This window comes from Coregonus clupeaformis, chromosome 19, assembly GCF_020615455.1.
Source record: "Coregonus clupeaformis isolate EN_2021a chromosome 19, ASM2061545v1, whole genome shotgun sequence".
NCBI classification, from domain to species: Eukaryota; Metazoa; Chordata; class Actinopteri; order Salmoniformes; family Salmonidae; genus Coregonus; species Coregonus clupeaformis.
Window position 1 is genome coordinate 10,079,122 of NC_059210.1, and position 12,433 is coordinate 10,091,554.

Below are 12,433 nucleotides of genomic sequence, written 5' to 3' on the forward strand. Positions count from 1 at the left end.
AGGTAATATGTACATGTGGGTAGAGTTAAAGTGACTATGCATAAATACTTAACAGAGTAGCAGCAGCGTAAAAAGGATGGGGTGGGGGGGGCAGTGCAAATAGTCCGGGTAGCCATGATTAGCTGTTCAGGAGTCTTATGGCTTGGGGGTAGAAGCTGTTGAGAAGTCTTTTGGACCTAGACTTGGCACTCCGGTACCGCTTGCTGTGCGGTAGCAGAGAGAACAGTCTATGACTAGGGTGGCTGGAGTCTTTGACAATTTTGAGGGCCTTCCTCTGACACCGCCTGGTATAGAGGTCCTGGATGGCAGGGAGCTTTGCCCCAGTGATGTACTGGGCCGTACGCACTACCCTCTGTAGTGCCTTGCGGTCAGAGGCCAAGCAGTTGCCATACCAGGCGGTGATGCAACCAGTCAGGATGCTCTCGATGGTGCAGCTGTAGAATTTTTTTGAGGATCTGAGGACCCATGCCAAATCTTTTTAGTCTCCTGAGGGGGAATAGGCTTTGTCGTGCCCTCTTCACGACTGTCTTGGTGTGTTTGGACCATGATAGTTCGTTGGTGATGTGGACACCAAGGAACTTGAAGCTCTCAACCTGTTCCACTACAGCCCCGTCGATGAGAATGGGGGCGTGCTCAGTCCTCTTTTTTTTTCCTGTAGTCCACGATCAGCTCCTTTGTCTTGGTCACGTTGAGGGAGAGGTTGTTGTCCTGGCACCACACGGCCAGATCTCTGACCTCCTCCCTATAGGCTGTCTAATCGTTGTCGGTGATCAGGCCTACCACTGTTGTGTCGTCGGCAAACTTAATGATGGTGTTGGAGTCGTGCCTGGCCATGCAGTCATGGGTGAACAGAGAGTACAGGAGGGGACTGAGCACGCACCCCTGAGGGGCCCCCGTGTTGAGGATCAGTGTGGCAGATGTGTTGTTACCTACCCTTACCACCTGGGGGCGGCCCGTCAGGAAGTCCAGGATCCAGTTGCAGAGGGAGGTGTTTAGTCCCAGGATCCTTAGCTTAGTGATGAGCTTAGAGGGCACTATGGTGTTGAATGCTGAGCTGTAGTCAATGAATAGCATTCTCACGTAGGTGTTCCTCTTGTCCAGGTGGGAAAGGGCAGTGTGGAGTGCGATAGAGATTGCATCATCTGTGGATCTGTTGGGGCGGTATGCAAATTGGAGTGGGTCTAGGGTTTCTGGGATTATGCTGTTGATGTGAGCCATGACCAGTCTTTCAAAGCACTTCATGGCTACAGACGTCAGTGCTACGGGTCGGTAGTCATTTAGGCAGGTTATCTTAGAGTTCTTGGGCACGGGGACTATGGTGGTCTGCTTGAAACATGTTGGTATTACAGACTCAGTCAGGGACATGTTGAAAATGTCAGTGAAGACACTTGCCAGTTGGTCAGCACATGCTCGGAGTACACGTCCTGGTAATCCGTCTGGCCCCTGCGGCCTTGTGAATGTTGACCTGCTTAAAAGTCTTACTCACATCGGCTACGGAGAGCGTGATCACATAGTCGTCCGGAACAGCTGGTGCTCTCATGCATGCTTCAGTGTTGCTTGCCTCGAAGCGAGCATAGAAGTGGTTTAGCTCGTCTGGTAGGCTTGTGTCACTGGGCAGCTCGCGGCTGTGCTTCCCTTTGTAGTCTGTAATAGTTTTCAAGCCCTGCCACATCCGACGAGCGTCAGAGCCAGTGTAGTATGATTCAATCTTAGACCTGTATTGACTCTTTGCCTGTTTGATGGTTCGTCGGAGGTCATAGCGGGATTTCTTATAAGCGTCCGGGTTAGAGTCCCGTTCCTTGAAAGCGGCAGCTCTACCCCTTTAGCTCAGTGCGGATGTTTCCTGTAATCCATGGCTTCTGGTTGGGGTATGTACGTACGGTCACTGTGGGGATGACATCATCGATGCACTTATTGATGAAGCCAGTGACTGATGTGGTGTACTCCTCAATGCTGTCTGAAGAATCCCGGAACATGTTCCAGTCTGTGCTAGCAAAACAGTCCTGTAGCTTAGCATCTGCGTCATCTGACCACTTTTTTATTAGCCGAATCACTGGTGCTTCCTGCTTCAGTTTTTGCTTATAAGCAGGAATCAGGAGGATAGAGTTATGGTCAGATTTGCCAAATGGAGGGCGAGGGAGAGCTTTGTATGCGTCTCTGTGTGTGGAGTAAAGGTGGTCTAGAGTTTTTTCCCCTCTGGTTGCACATTTAACATGCTGGTAGAAATGAGGTAGAACGGATTTAAGTTTCCCTGCATTAAAGTCCCCGGCTACTAGGAGCGCTGCATCTGGATGAGCGTTTTCCTGTTGATTAATGGCCTTGTACAACTCATTCAGTGCAATCTTAATGCCAGCATTGGTTTGTGGTGGTAAATAGACAGCTATGAAAAATATAGATGAAAACTCTCTAGGTAAATAGTGTGGTCTACAGCTTATCATAAGATACTCTACCTCAGGCGAGCAAAACCTCGTTCTGCAGCTGTACTCATGTTTCCTGTGTTCTACATCCTACAGCTGTATTCATGCTTCCTGTGTTCTACAGCTGTATTCATGTTTCATGTGTTCTACATCCTACAGCTGTATTCATGCTTCCTGTGTTCTTCCTCCTACAGCTGTACTCATGCTTTCTGTGTTATTCCTCCTACAGCTGTACTCATGCTTTCTGTGTTCTTCCTCCTACAGCTGTACTCATGCTTCCTGTGTTCTACATCCCACAGCTGTACTCATGCTTTCTGTGTTCTTCCTCCTACAGCTGTACTCATGTTTCCTGTGTTCTACATCCCACAGCTGTACTCATGCTTTCTGTGTTATTCCTCCTACAGCTGTACTCATGCTTCCTGTGTTCTTCCACCTACAGCTGTAAGACATCACACACGCCTATTGTCTCCAAGATAGGCGACAGACTGGAACATTACACTGCTGCAGTTCAGGTGAGACCTACAGGATAGTAATAAGAAACAATGCTAAACATAGAAATAGAGGATACTGTATTCCATCACACTGTCTTTAGGCCTACACTTCATGCTACTGGAGGTCAAATATGGCATCACGGGAGATTGGGGAGGACAAGCTCGTGGTAATGGCTGGAGCGGAATTAGTAGAATGGTATCAAATCAAACTTTATTTGTCACATGCGCCGAATACAACAGGTGTAGACCTTACAGTGAAATGCTTACTTACGAGCACTTAACCAACAATGCAGCTGAAGAAATAGAGTTAAGAAAATATTTACTAAATAAACTAAAGTAAAAAAAATTAAAAATAAAACAATAAAATAACAATAACGAGGCTATATACAGGGGGTACCGGTACTGAGTCAATGTGCGGGGTACAGGTTAGTCGAGGTAATTTGTACATGTAGGTAGGGGTAAAGTGACTATGCATAGATAATAAACAGCAAGTAGCAGCAGTGTAAAAACAAAGGGGGGGTGTCAATGTAAATAGTCCGGGTGGCCATTTGATTAATTGTTCAGCAGTCTTATGGCTTGGGGGTAGAAGCTGTTAAGGAGCCTTTTGGACCTAGACTTGGCGCTCCTGTACCGCTTGCCGTGCGGTAGCAGAGAGAACAGTCTATGACTTGGGTGACTGGAGTCTTTGACAATTTTTTGGGCCTTCCTCTGACACCGCCTAGTATATAGGTCCTGGATGGAAGGAAGCTTGGCCCTAGTGATGTACTGGGCCGTATGCATTACCCTCTGTAGCACCTTACGGTCGAATGCCGAGCAGTTGCCATACCAGGCGGTGATGCAACCGGTCAGGATGCTCTCGATGGTGCAGCTGTAGAGCCTTTTGAGGATCTGGGGACCCATGCCAAATCTTTTCAGTCTCCTGAGGGGGAAAAGGTTGTCGTGCACTCTTCACGACTGTCTTGGTGTGTTCGGACCATGATAGTTTGTTGGTGATGTGGACACCAAGGAACTTGAAACTCTCGACCCGCTCCTCTACAGCCCCGTCGGTGTGAATGGGGGTGTGTTCGGCCCTCCTTTTCCTGTAGTCCACGATCAGCTCCTTTGTCTTGCTCACGTTGAGGGAGAGGTTGTTGTCCTGGCAACACACTGCCAGGTCTCTGACCTCCTCCCTATAGGCTGTCTCATCGTTTACGGTGATCAGGCCTACCACTGTTGTGTCATCAGCAAACTTAATGATGGCGATGGAGTCGTGCTTGGCCACACAGTTGTGGGTGAACAGGGAGTACAGGAGGGGACTAAGCACGCACCCCTGAGGGGCCCCCGTGTTGAGGATCAGTGTGGCAGATGTGTTGTTGCCTACCCTTACCACCTAGGGGCGGCCCGTCAGGAAGTCCAGGATCAAGTACAGTACATCAAACACATTCCATTGGATCTGTTATGAGCCGTCTTCCCCTCAGCAGCCTCCTGTGTATGGCATCTTCACAATTATTATGTAGGCAGTGGGCACACAGTGCTTCAAAGGTCAAAATTGAATAAAGAGGAGAGACTGGGAAAAGTTAAACATGTTAAGTGATTGTACCTGTATGCCAACGACAATTCTTCCCTCTGGGACAATTACGCAATAAGGCCCGAGGGGGTTTGGTATATGGCCAATATACCACGGCTAAGGGCTGTTCTGGATACAGCCCTTAGCCATGGTATATTGGAAATATACCACAAACACCAGAGGTGCCTTATTGCTATTAGAAAATAGTTACTAACATAATTAGAACAGTAAAAATAAATGTTTTGTCATACCCATGGTGTACGGTCTGATATACCACAGCTGTCAGCCAATCAGCGGGAGGAGAGGGAGGACGACAGAGCGAGAGAGAGAGGAGCTCTCTTACTAATATATGCTTTGAATGTGAATGAACGTACTTCTCCATGTTATTCCCAGGATGCTGCTGATATTAAAGTAGGCGTGGCCGGACAGACTAAAGGCTGGGGAAAGAGCCCAGCAGACACGGGCAAGGCAGCTGACAAGGCTGAAGTAAGGCGACACACACACACAATTGTCTAGTGCCACCACATGGGCATTCCCCTAGCATGCATCTGAGGATGTGAACAACCATCCATTTACCCTTCAACTTGTGGCCTACACTGGTGATAGCCAGGCAGGTCACCCGTGATACAAGTCAGTATTCAACGTCCATCCATGTCTGAGGACGTTGGGAGATGATGTGGAAACTGGACACTAGAGGCAACAATGAGCGCTGTTACCGTCAAGTAGGTTTTGGTTTTGCTAGGGGGTTGTGGAAGGAGATGGCGGATCGGCTTAAGCAGCTGCTTTTGATTCCAAAGGTTGTATGTTCGAATCCAGTGATAGAAAGTTGTTTTTGATATTTTTTGTTTTAAGCCTATCCCAAACCTTAACCATTCGGAGTTAATGTTTAACCGTAAGAATTTGGAGTTAATGCCTAAACTTAACCTTAAACACTTATACATTTTACGTTTGAGAAACATGGATGAACGTCTAATTCTGACGTGAGACTGTGAGAGCTGGTAGTGGTAGCTACAGGTAGTCCAGTATACTAGCGTAAACAAGTTGAAATAGGATTTGTATACACATCATGTCAGACGTGTCGCCTACTGGTCAGAAAAATACCAAGCGAGCAGTAGAAGAATGATCTCTGTGTGCCAGGTGGCATCGAGCCAACATAACTTCCTGGTTCTGCCCTCTCCACACCAGCCATTCTCAGAGGCAATATTTCACATTGCTTGGCTCTGATAGGTTTAAGGTTATCTTACAGCTGGTAGAGTATTTTCAAGTATGTGCACACCATGGCATATATACAGTGCCTTCGGAAGGTATTCAGACCCCTTGACCTTTTCCACATTTTGTTAGGTTACAGCCTTATTCTAAAATGGATTAAATTGTTTTTTTCCCACTCATCAATCTACACATAATACCCCATATGATCAAGCAAAAACAGGTTTGTAGGCATTTTTGTAAATGTATTACAAATTAAAAACGGAAATATCACATTTACATAAGTATTCAGACCCTTTACTCAGTACTTTGTTGAAGCACCTTTGGCAGTGATTACAGCCTTGAGTCTTCTTGGGTATGACGCTACAAAGTTGGCACACCTGTATTTGGGGAGTTTCTCCCATTGTTCTCTGCAGATCCTCTCAAGCTCTGTCAGGTTGGATGGGGAGCGTTGCTGCATAGCTATTTTCAGGTCTCTCCAGAGATGTTCGATTGGGTTCAAGTCCGGGCTCTGGCTGGGCCACTCAAGGACATTCAGAGACTTGTCCCGAAACCACTCCTGCGTTGTCTTGGCTGTGTGCTTAGGGTCGTTGTCCTGTTGGAAGGTGAACGTTCACCCGTCTGAGGTCCTGAGCGCTCTGGAGCAGGTTTTCATCAAGGATCTCTCTGTACTTTGCTCCGTTCATCTTTGCCTCGATCCTGACTAGTCTCCCAGTTGCTGCCACTGAAAAACACCCCTACAGCATGATGCTGCCACCACCAGCTCTAGGAAGAGTCTTGGTGGTTCTAAACCTTTTCCATTTAAGAATGATGGAGGCCATTGTGTTCTTGGGGACCTTCAATGCTGCAGAATTGTTTTGGTAACTTTCCCCAGATCTGTGTCTTCACACAATCCTGTCTAGGAGTTCTACGGACAATTCCTTCAATCCCATGGCTTGTTTTTTGCTCTGACATGCACTGTCAACTGTGGGACCTTACATAGACAGGTGTGTGCCTTTCCAAATCATGTCTAATCAATTGAATTTACCACAGGTGGACTCTAATCAAGTTGTAGAAACATCAAGGATAATCAATGGAAACAGGATGCTCCTGAGCAACATTTCGAGTCTCATGGCAAAGGGTCTGAATACTTATGTAAATATGAATTGTTATTTTATTTTTTACAAACATTTATAAAAACCTGTGTTCACTTTGTCATTATGGGGTATTGTGTGTAGATTGCTGAGTATTTTTTTTTATGTAATACATTTTAGAATAAGGCTGTAGCGTAACAAAATGTGGGAAAAGTCAAGAGGTCTGAATACTTTCCGAAGGCACTGTAAGTGTGTAAACAGCGTCTCAAGGGGACATTGTAGATCTTGGTGACATTGTGACTGTCCATATTTGACCAATCAGAGAGCGGCTCAGTCTGGAGTTCTGTTTAAGACTAGAACAAAAGGTCAAGTCCCTCAAATGTTTTCAGTTGATGACCAATTTCATAACAGCCAACTTTTTCTTTCTCAAAACAGTTGATTTGTTTAATTTAGAATTTAGACCAAAACTAGAGAGTTGAACTAGATAATTTCTGTACACATATCCTAAATTGGATGTATATCAAAATAAAGTTAGCCATATCCAGTGATAGTAAGGTCATTTGAAATAGTGTGATGACAGTGAGTGTGTCCTATTCTTTATAGCGAGCTAGCAGGCTAATCTTCCCTGTTCTTTTAGAGACAGTCAGGACAGTGTGTGAACCTATGTTTCCACATACAGACGTACTGTTGATTGACAAGGCACATTGTTCTAACCTGAAATTTATGAGGGGATATCTTTAGTCCCATTCCTACCAGCCACAAGAACTTGTAGGAGCCAAGTTTATTTTACGTGAACGCTACAAGGCTTCCCTCTCATGGAGAGAAGTTCTATAGCACTCTTCTGCATGTAAAATTACATCTTTAGGTTAGATTTGTATTTAGCTTTTGAGGTAGTCTATTTCTTTTGAGGACATTTCTATCTTTCAATTACTGTTGCTTAACAACTTATTTCCTTCTCTTCTACTTTACTAGCTTTGCAGTTTTCTTCCTCTTGGTCTTCCTCTTCAACTTTCCTTCCTTCTGGACTTTTCAGTTCTGTTTTCTGCTTCATTTTAACTGTGGGACAGGTACTGTATGGTCCAAAGCATATCTTACATTAGCAAGGTGCATCTAATATCTTTAAAAAGTACATTCTTGAATGCACCATTGATGGAAACATTAACCTCCAGTTAACCAATAGATTATTAGTAATTCACCAACCATTGATGCACTTGTTAGCATCCAGCGTAGTTCCATCCATGCTTTAGTTCAGATTAAATGCCCTACAGCCTCACTATGTCTCCTTCCCTACGTCACGCTCTGCTCTGTGTTCTGTTGCAGGACCTGAAGCCTGTTGACGTCGGCAACAAGCGCAGCCTATGGGAAACAAAGGGCTCCTCCCCTTCTAAGGTGAGCTAGTTGACCAGACGATGGCCCTGTCCCGAAACAACCCCTAACCCCAGACAGGCCTGAGAGGATTTGATGGGTGTAAACAATGTTGTGATAGCTCCACCTTGCCCTCTTATAAGCTAGGTGGAATTTTGCCATAATTATTTGCGAGCACCTGTCCAATCTCTCAGTTCTTCACAAGTGTTGGGTTTAGGGTCTAGGGTCTAGGGGTCAATTAGGGATTGGACCACAGTACTGTAGTAGTTATTTACAGAGTGACAAAGATATCAAATGCTTCTTAGGGTGTCCAGTACAATAACAGGATTCTGTGATCCTATTTTCTCCCCATTTGAAGCATCGTTTTAATTGACTGCACCTTTAAATCTCGACGAGCGGAAGAAGTAATTGGTATTGAGGAAAAGTAATGTTTTGCAGATTATACCACCAGGCACTTAGTCTTTAGCTTGATCCTAGATCTGTTTATCTGATACCAAACAATGACCGTGGGAGATGTCAAAACAGCAGGCTACTAAGTTAACTTAACTTGCTGTGATTATTCACCTACGTGTTCTCCGTCAAACACCAACACCATGACACACAATGGGTCAGCTGCACCTTTATTGGAAGAAAACAATCAGAACAGAAACAGGTCTGATTCTGATTAGATGTATTCTCTTACCTCACTCATGTGGGTTGGATTCCCACTATGTCCTATCAAATCAATCACCATATCGCCTTCTCACGTGCAGTATATCTGTTTGTACAGTATGTGGCCATCCTTAGTTTCCATTTATTTATTTTTGATTTTACCTTTATTTAACTAGGCAAGTCAGTTAAGAATTCTTATTTACAATGACGGCCTACACCGGCCAAACCCGGACGACGCTGGGTCAATTGTGCGCCACCCTATGGGACTCCCAGTGGCGGTTTTACACGGAGGCCGGGGGAGGCCCGTGCCTCCCTGGAAATGTCCCTGGCCACCCCTGTGGCCCCCCCGTGCTGACCAAATAAAAAATTATGAATTTATAACTATTTTACACGCGAGCGCCAAAAGCGGAACTAATGCAACGCTCTACACGGCAACGTTCTACACGGGTAAATTAGAGTGGCGCACCCAAAAAAGTAGGCTAGTAGGCTATCCTTGCTAGGTCTACACAATGTTGTGATGTTAACCACGTAACTTCATCCGTCTTGGCTGTTGCATCGCGATAACAAATACATTTTTAGTAAAGTAATCAACAGGTTATCTGCCAGTGTTAAGTAGGGAGGGATGGTTAGGTAACAAAATGTAATGCATGCCCCTACGTTTTTTCTTCTTCTAATAGTTATCATGAAACGAGGAAGGGACATAAAGTCATTTTTTGCCCCAGCAAACAAAAAAGTGAGAGAAACAAATCGAGGTTTTGAGAAAGTTGAGGAAGAGGGAGAGCCAGCATGTGATGAAAGTGAGGGGTCTGACAAAGAGAGGGAAATTCCAGAGGGTGAGGAGGATGAAGAAGAGGGTGAGGAGGATGAAGAAGAGGGTGAGGACTCCTTGTTTTATTATTTTTCATTTTACATCATCTATCTTTTTTTCCTCACAGTACCAGTAGTTCCACACACTACTAGAGTGTATGTATGTTTGTATGTATGTATATATATCCCACCAATCCTCTCTCAAGAGGTTTTCAAAAAAGGGGCAAACTCATGTCTCAAGACCTGCTTCTGTTGGTTCCCCTCTCCTGCCTGTAACTTTCCATCCACATCCCCAAAGTTTTGTGGCCCATTATGACATCACTCCATTAAGTGATTGCTGCATGTACTGCTCTAAGGAAACACTTCTCTCTCTCTCTCTCTCGATAGATAGATAGAGTTTATGATTTTATTCTTTTGAATTATCTCTGCCAAACATCTATGTACTACAAATCTTCAAGCTCCACAGATGTTTTATGGCATCCACTAAACCTCTTTAGATATTTGTAAATTATACAGTGTGATACCTTTCAACGAAAGTTTATTTAATTTTTTACCAACTATGATTTTTCCTTTTGAAAACAAGCAAAGCAAGAAAAAAGAAACAAAATCACTCCAATCATTGCACACTTGTGTCGTTCAGACTTTGCAGGTCCAGCTTTGACATGATGATCTAACTAACACTAATATTGTAACTAATATTGTAACTGAAATATGTATGATCCTATGATGAGCGATTGCTTACTTCCCTTTCACTCTTAAAACATTACTGAAAAAAAATGTGTATAAAAAGTAGGGGTGTAACGATCCATCTACTACATCGATGTATCGATTTATATTCATATGATCCAACTACATCGATCTGTGCTTGGCGAGTTGGCCTTTTGGACAACATATATCGATCTAACATCGTTTTAAAATGTAATAAATCGATTGTATCGATACTAGGAAATAACCCATTGGATTTAAGCACGTCAGACGTTATATGCAGGGGTGCACATAACTGGTACGCAGATACGCAAGCGCGACAAAAATCAGGAATGCGTAATGCCACTTGTGTTACTACGCGCCTTTGCGTACTTGACCGATCTTCTCATCTAACCTTACACATGACATGTTGCTTGTCAACTACTGTCAGGGATGTCCAAAAAGCAACAGACATTAAGCAGATTCTTTGGCGTTTCGCCACCTACAAAGAAACGCCAACTGGAGCCAGAGCCGAAGAAAATACTTTTTTCGGAAAAGTGGCTTGAAGCTAACGATGAGCGCACTGAAATGTAGTGCAAGATTTGCCGCTCAAATCCACATCTAGCAGACAAAACAGGTGCATTTTATAAAGGCTCAAAGAATTTCAACCATCCTTTATTTGACAAACATGAAAAGAGCAAGGAGCACACGAATGTGGCGCAAGCCATTGCTAAAAAGCGAGCCGAGAATAAATGTCCAGTCGCCGAGACAAGCTGAATGAAGAACAGCGGCAAGCTCTGTTTAATATTTTTCTCTTTCCATAAAGCTAAACACGCACGTCCCATGTCTTCCTATTCTGAGGATGTTCCTTTACTGAATGCTTTTTGATGGATCTGAGGACATCACAAAAACTGAGCAGGAAATAGTTTACATTGTGTCTGTGTCCAGCAACGGAGAGTTTACTTCAGACTTTATTGGACTGATTGAATTGGGTGCTGACCGAACCGCACAGGCCATAACAGACGGACTTGTGAGACTTTTGGTAAGTTTCATAATACCAGATGGTCTGCATGGAGTCATGAAACACTGTTAAAAATATCAAGACTATTGCCAGCCATTAAAATGCAACTGGTTACCAGGTATTTATTTCAGTCACACTGGTTGAATTTTTGGCTAAAAGGTTACTGAATCGATTTCAAGTCACTGAATCGTTTCGGATCGTATCGTTCTAAATGAACCAATATCGTCCTTGAATCGTATCGACAACCACGAATCGTGATACAAATCGAATCGTTGTTAAAACGAATCGTTACACCCCTAATAAAAAGGTATATGTAGTATATGTTTGTTTAGTGAGCATGCTGTCATTTTTTCCTAATGTGAACTATGGTGGAAATGTGCTGTCCTAAATGGACTTGCCCATATATGTTGTAAAGCCTTTTTTTGTACACCTGCTCATCAACTGACAGTGAAGTACACAAAGACACAGACACACACACACACACACACAGACACCTGTAATATTCTTGTTTTCATGTTGTTGCTGATATCCATCAGTGTTGTTCATATTGCTACATTGTGTTGACATGATTGTTGCTTTTAAACGAATGTTAACTTAATGTTTATTGTCTGCATCCTATTGGACTACTGGATGTTAATGTGTAACACGTTTTCCTGTTTATGTGCTTTAGCAATACTGTATGTCAATATGGTCATGCTAGTAAAGCCTCTTTGAATTGAATTTCTTTTCTGATTTGGTTTATTTTACCTAAATGGATACAGGGTAGTGTGTTTTGTTTATAAATCACTCAGAAAGTTTTCTTTCTTAAAACAAAATGTGGAATCAACTGTCCACAGTAGTGGGGCTTCCATAAATAGGAAATGGCACATTGTTGTACCCTTTGTTGTATCCTGGAGTTTTGTTCACATTGAATATGAACCCTGTATTTGTACCCTGTACTTTTTAAAAAAAAAAATATTTATTTATTTTTTCATTTTTATGGCACTATCTCTCTTGCATCTGCACTCTTGTACAAAATACGTGTTATAATAAATGTCATATGATTTTAAAGTAAAATAAAGTTTATAATCTTTGAATATCATGTGTTGCCAGTTTTTTTATGTGTGCCCCCCTGATTAAACACTGGCCCCTCCTTGGCCCCCCTAGTAAAATGTGTCTAGAACCGCCACTGG

At 43.6% G+C, this 12,433-nt stretch overlaps 1 protein-coding gene across 1 annotated transcript in view; it reads left to right on the top strand.

Moving 5' to 3' along the window:
* The window catches only part of LOC121531483 (non-muscle caldesmon-like), a 30,837-nt gene that overhangs the window by 13,867 nt on the left and 4,537 nt on the right, over positions 1-12,433 (top strand). Inside the window, exons 11-13 of the mRNA XM_041836721.2 lie at positions 2,857-2,929; positions 4,848-4,940; positions 8,054-8,122. Of these exons, the coding sequence (XP_041692655.2) occupies positions 2,857-2,929; positions 4,848-4,940; positions 8,054-8,122 (235 nt within the window). The remainder of the gene's footprint in view (positions 1-2,856; positions 2,930-4,847; positions 4,941-8,053; positions 8,123-12,433) is intronic.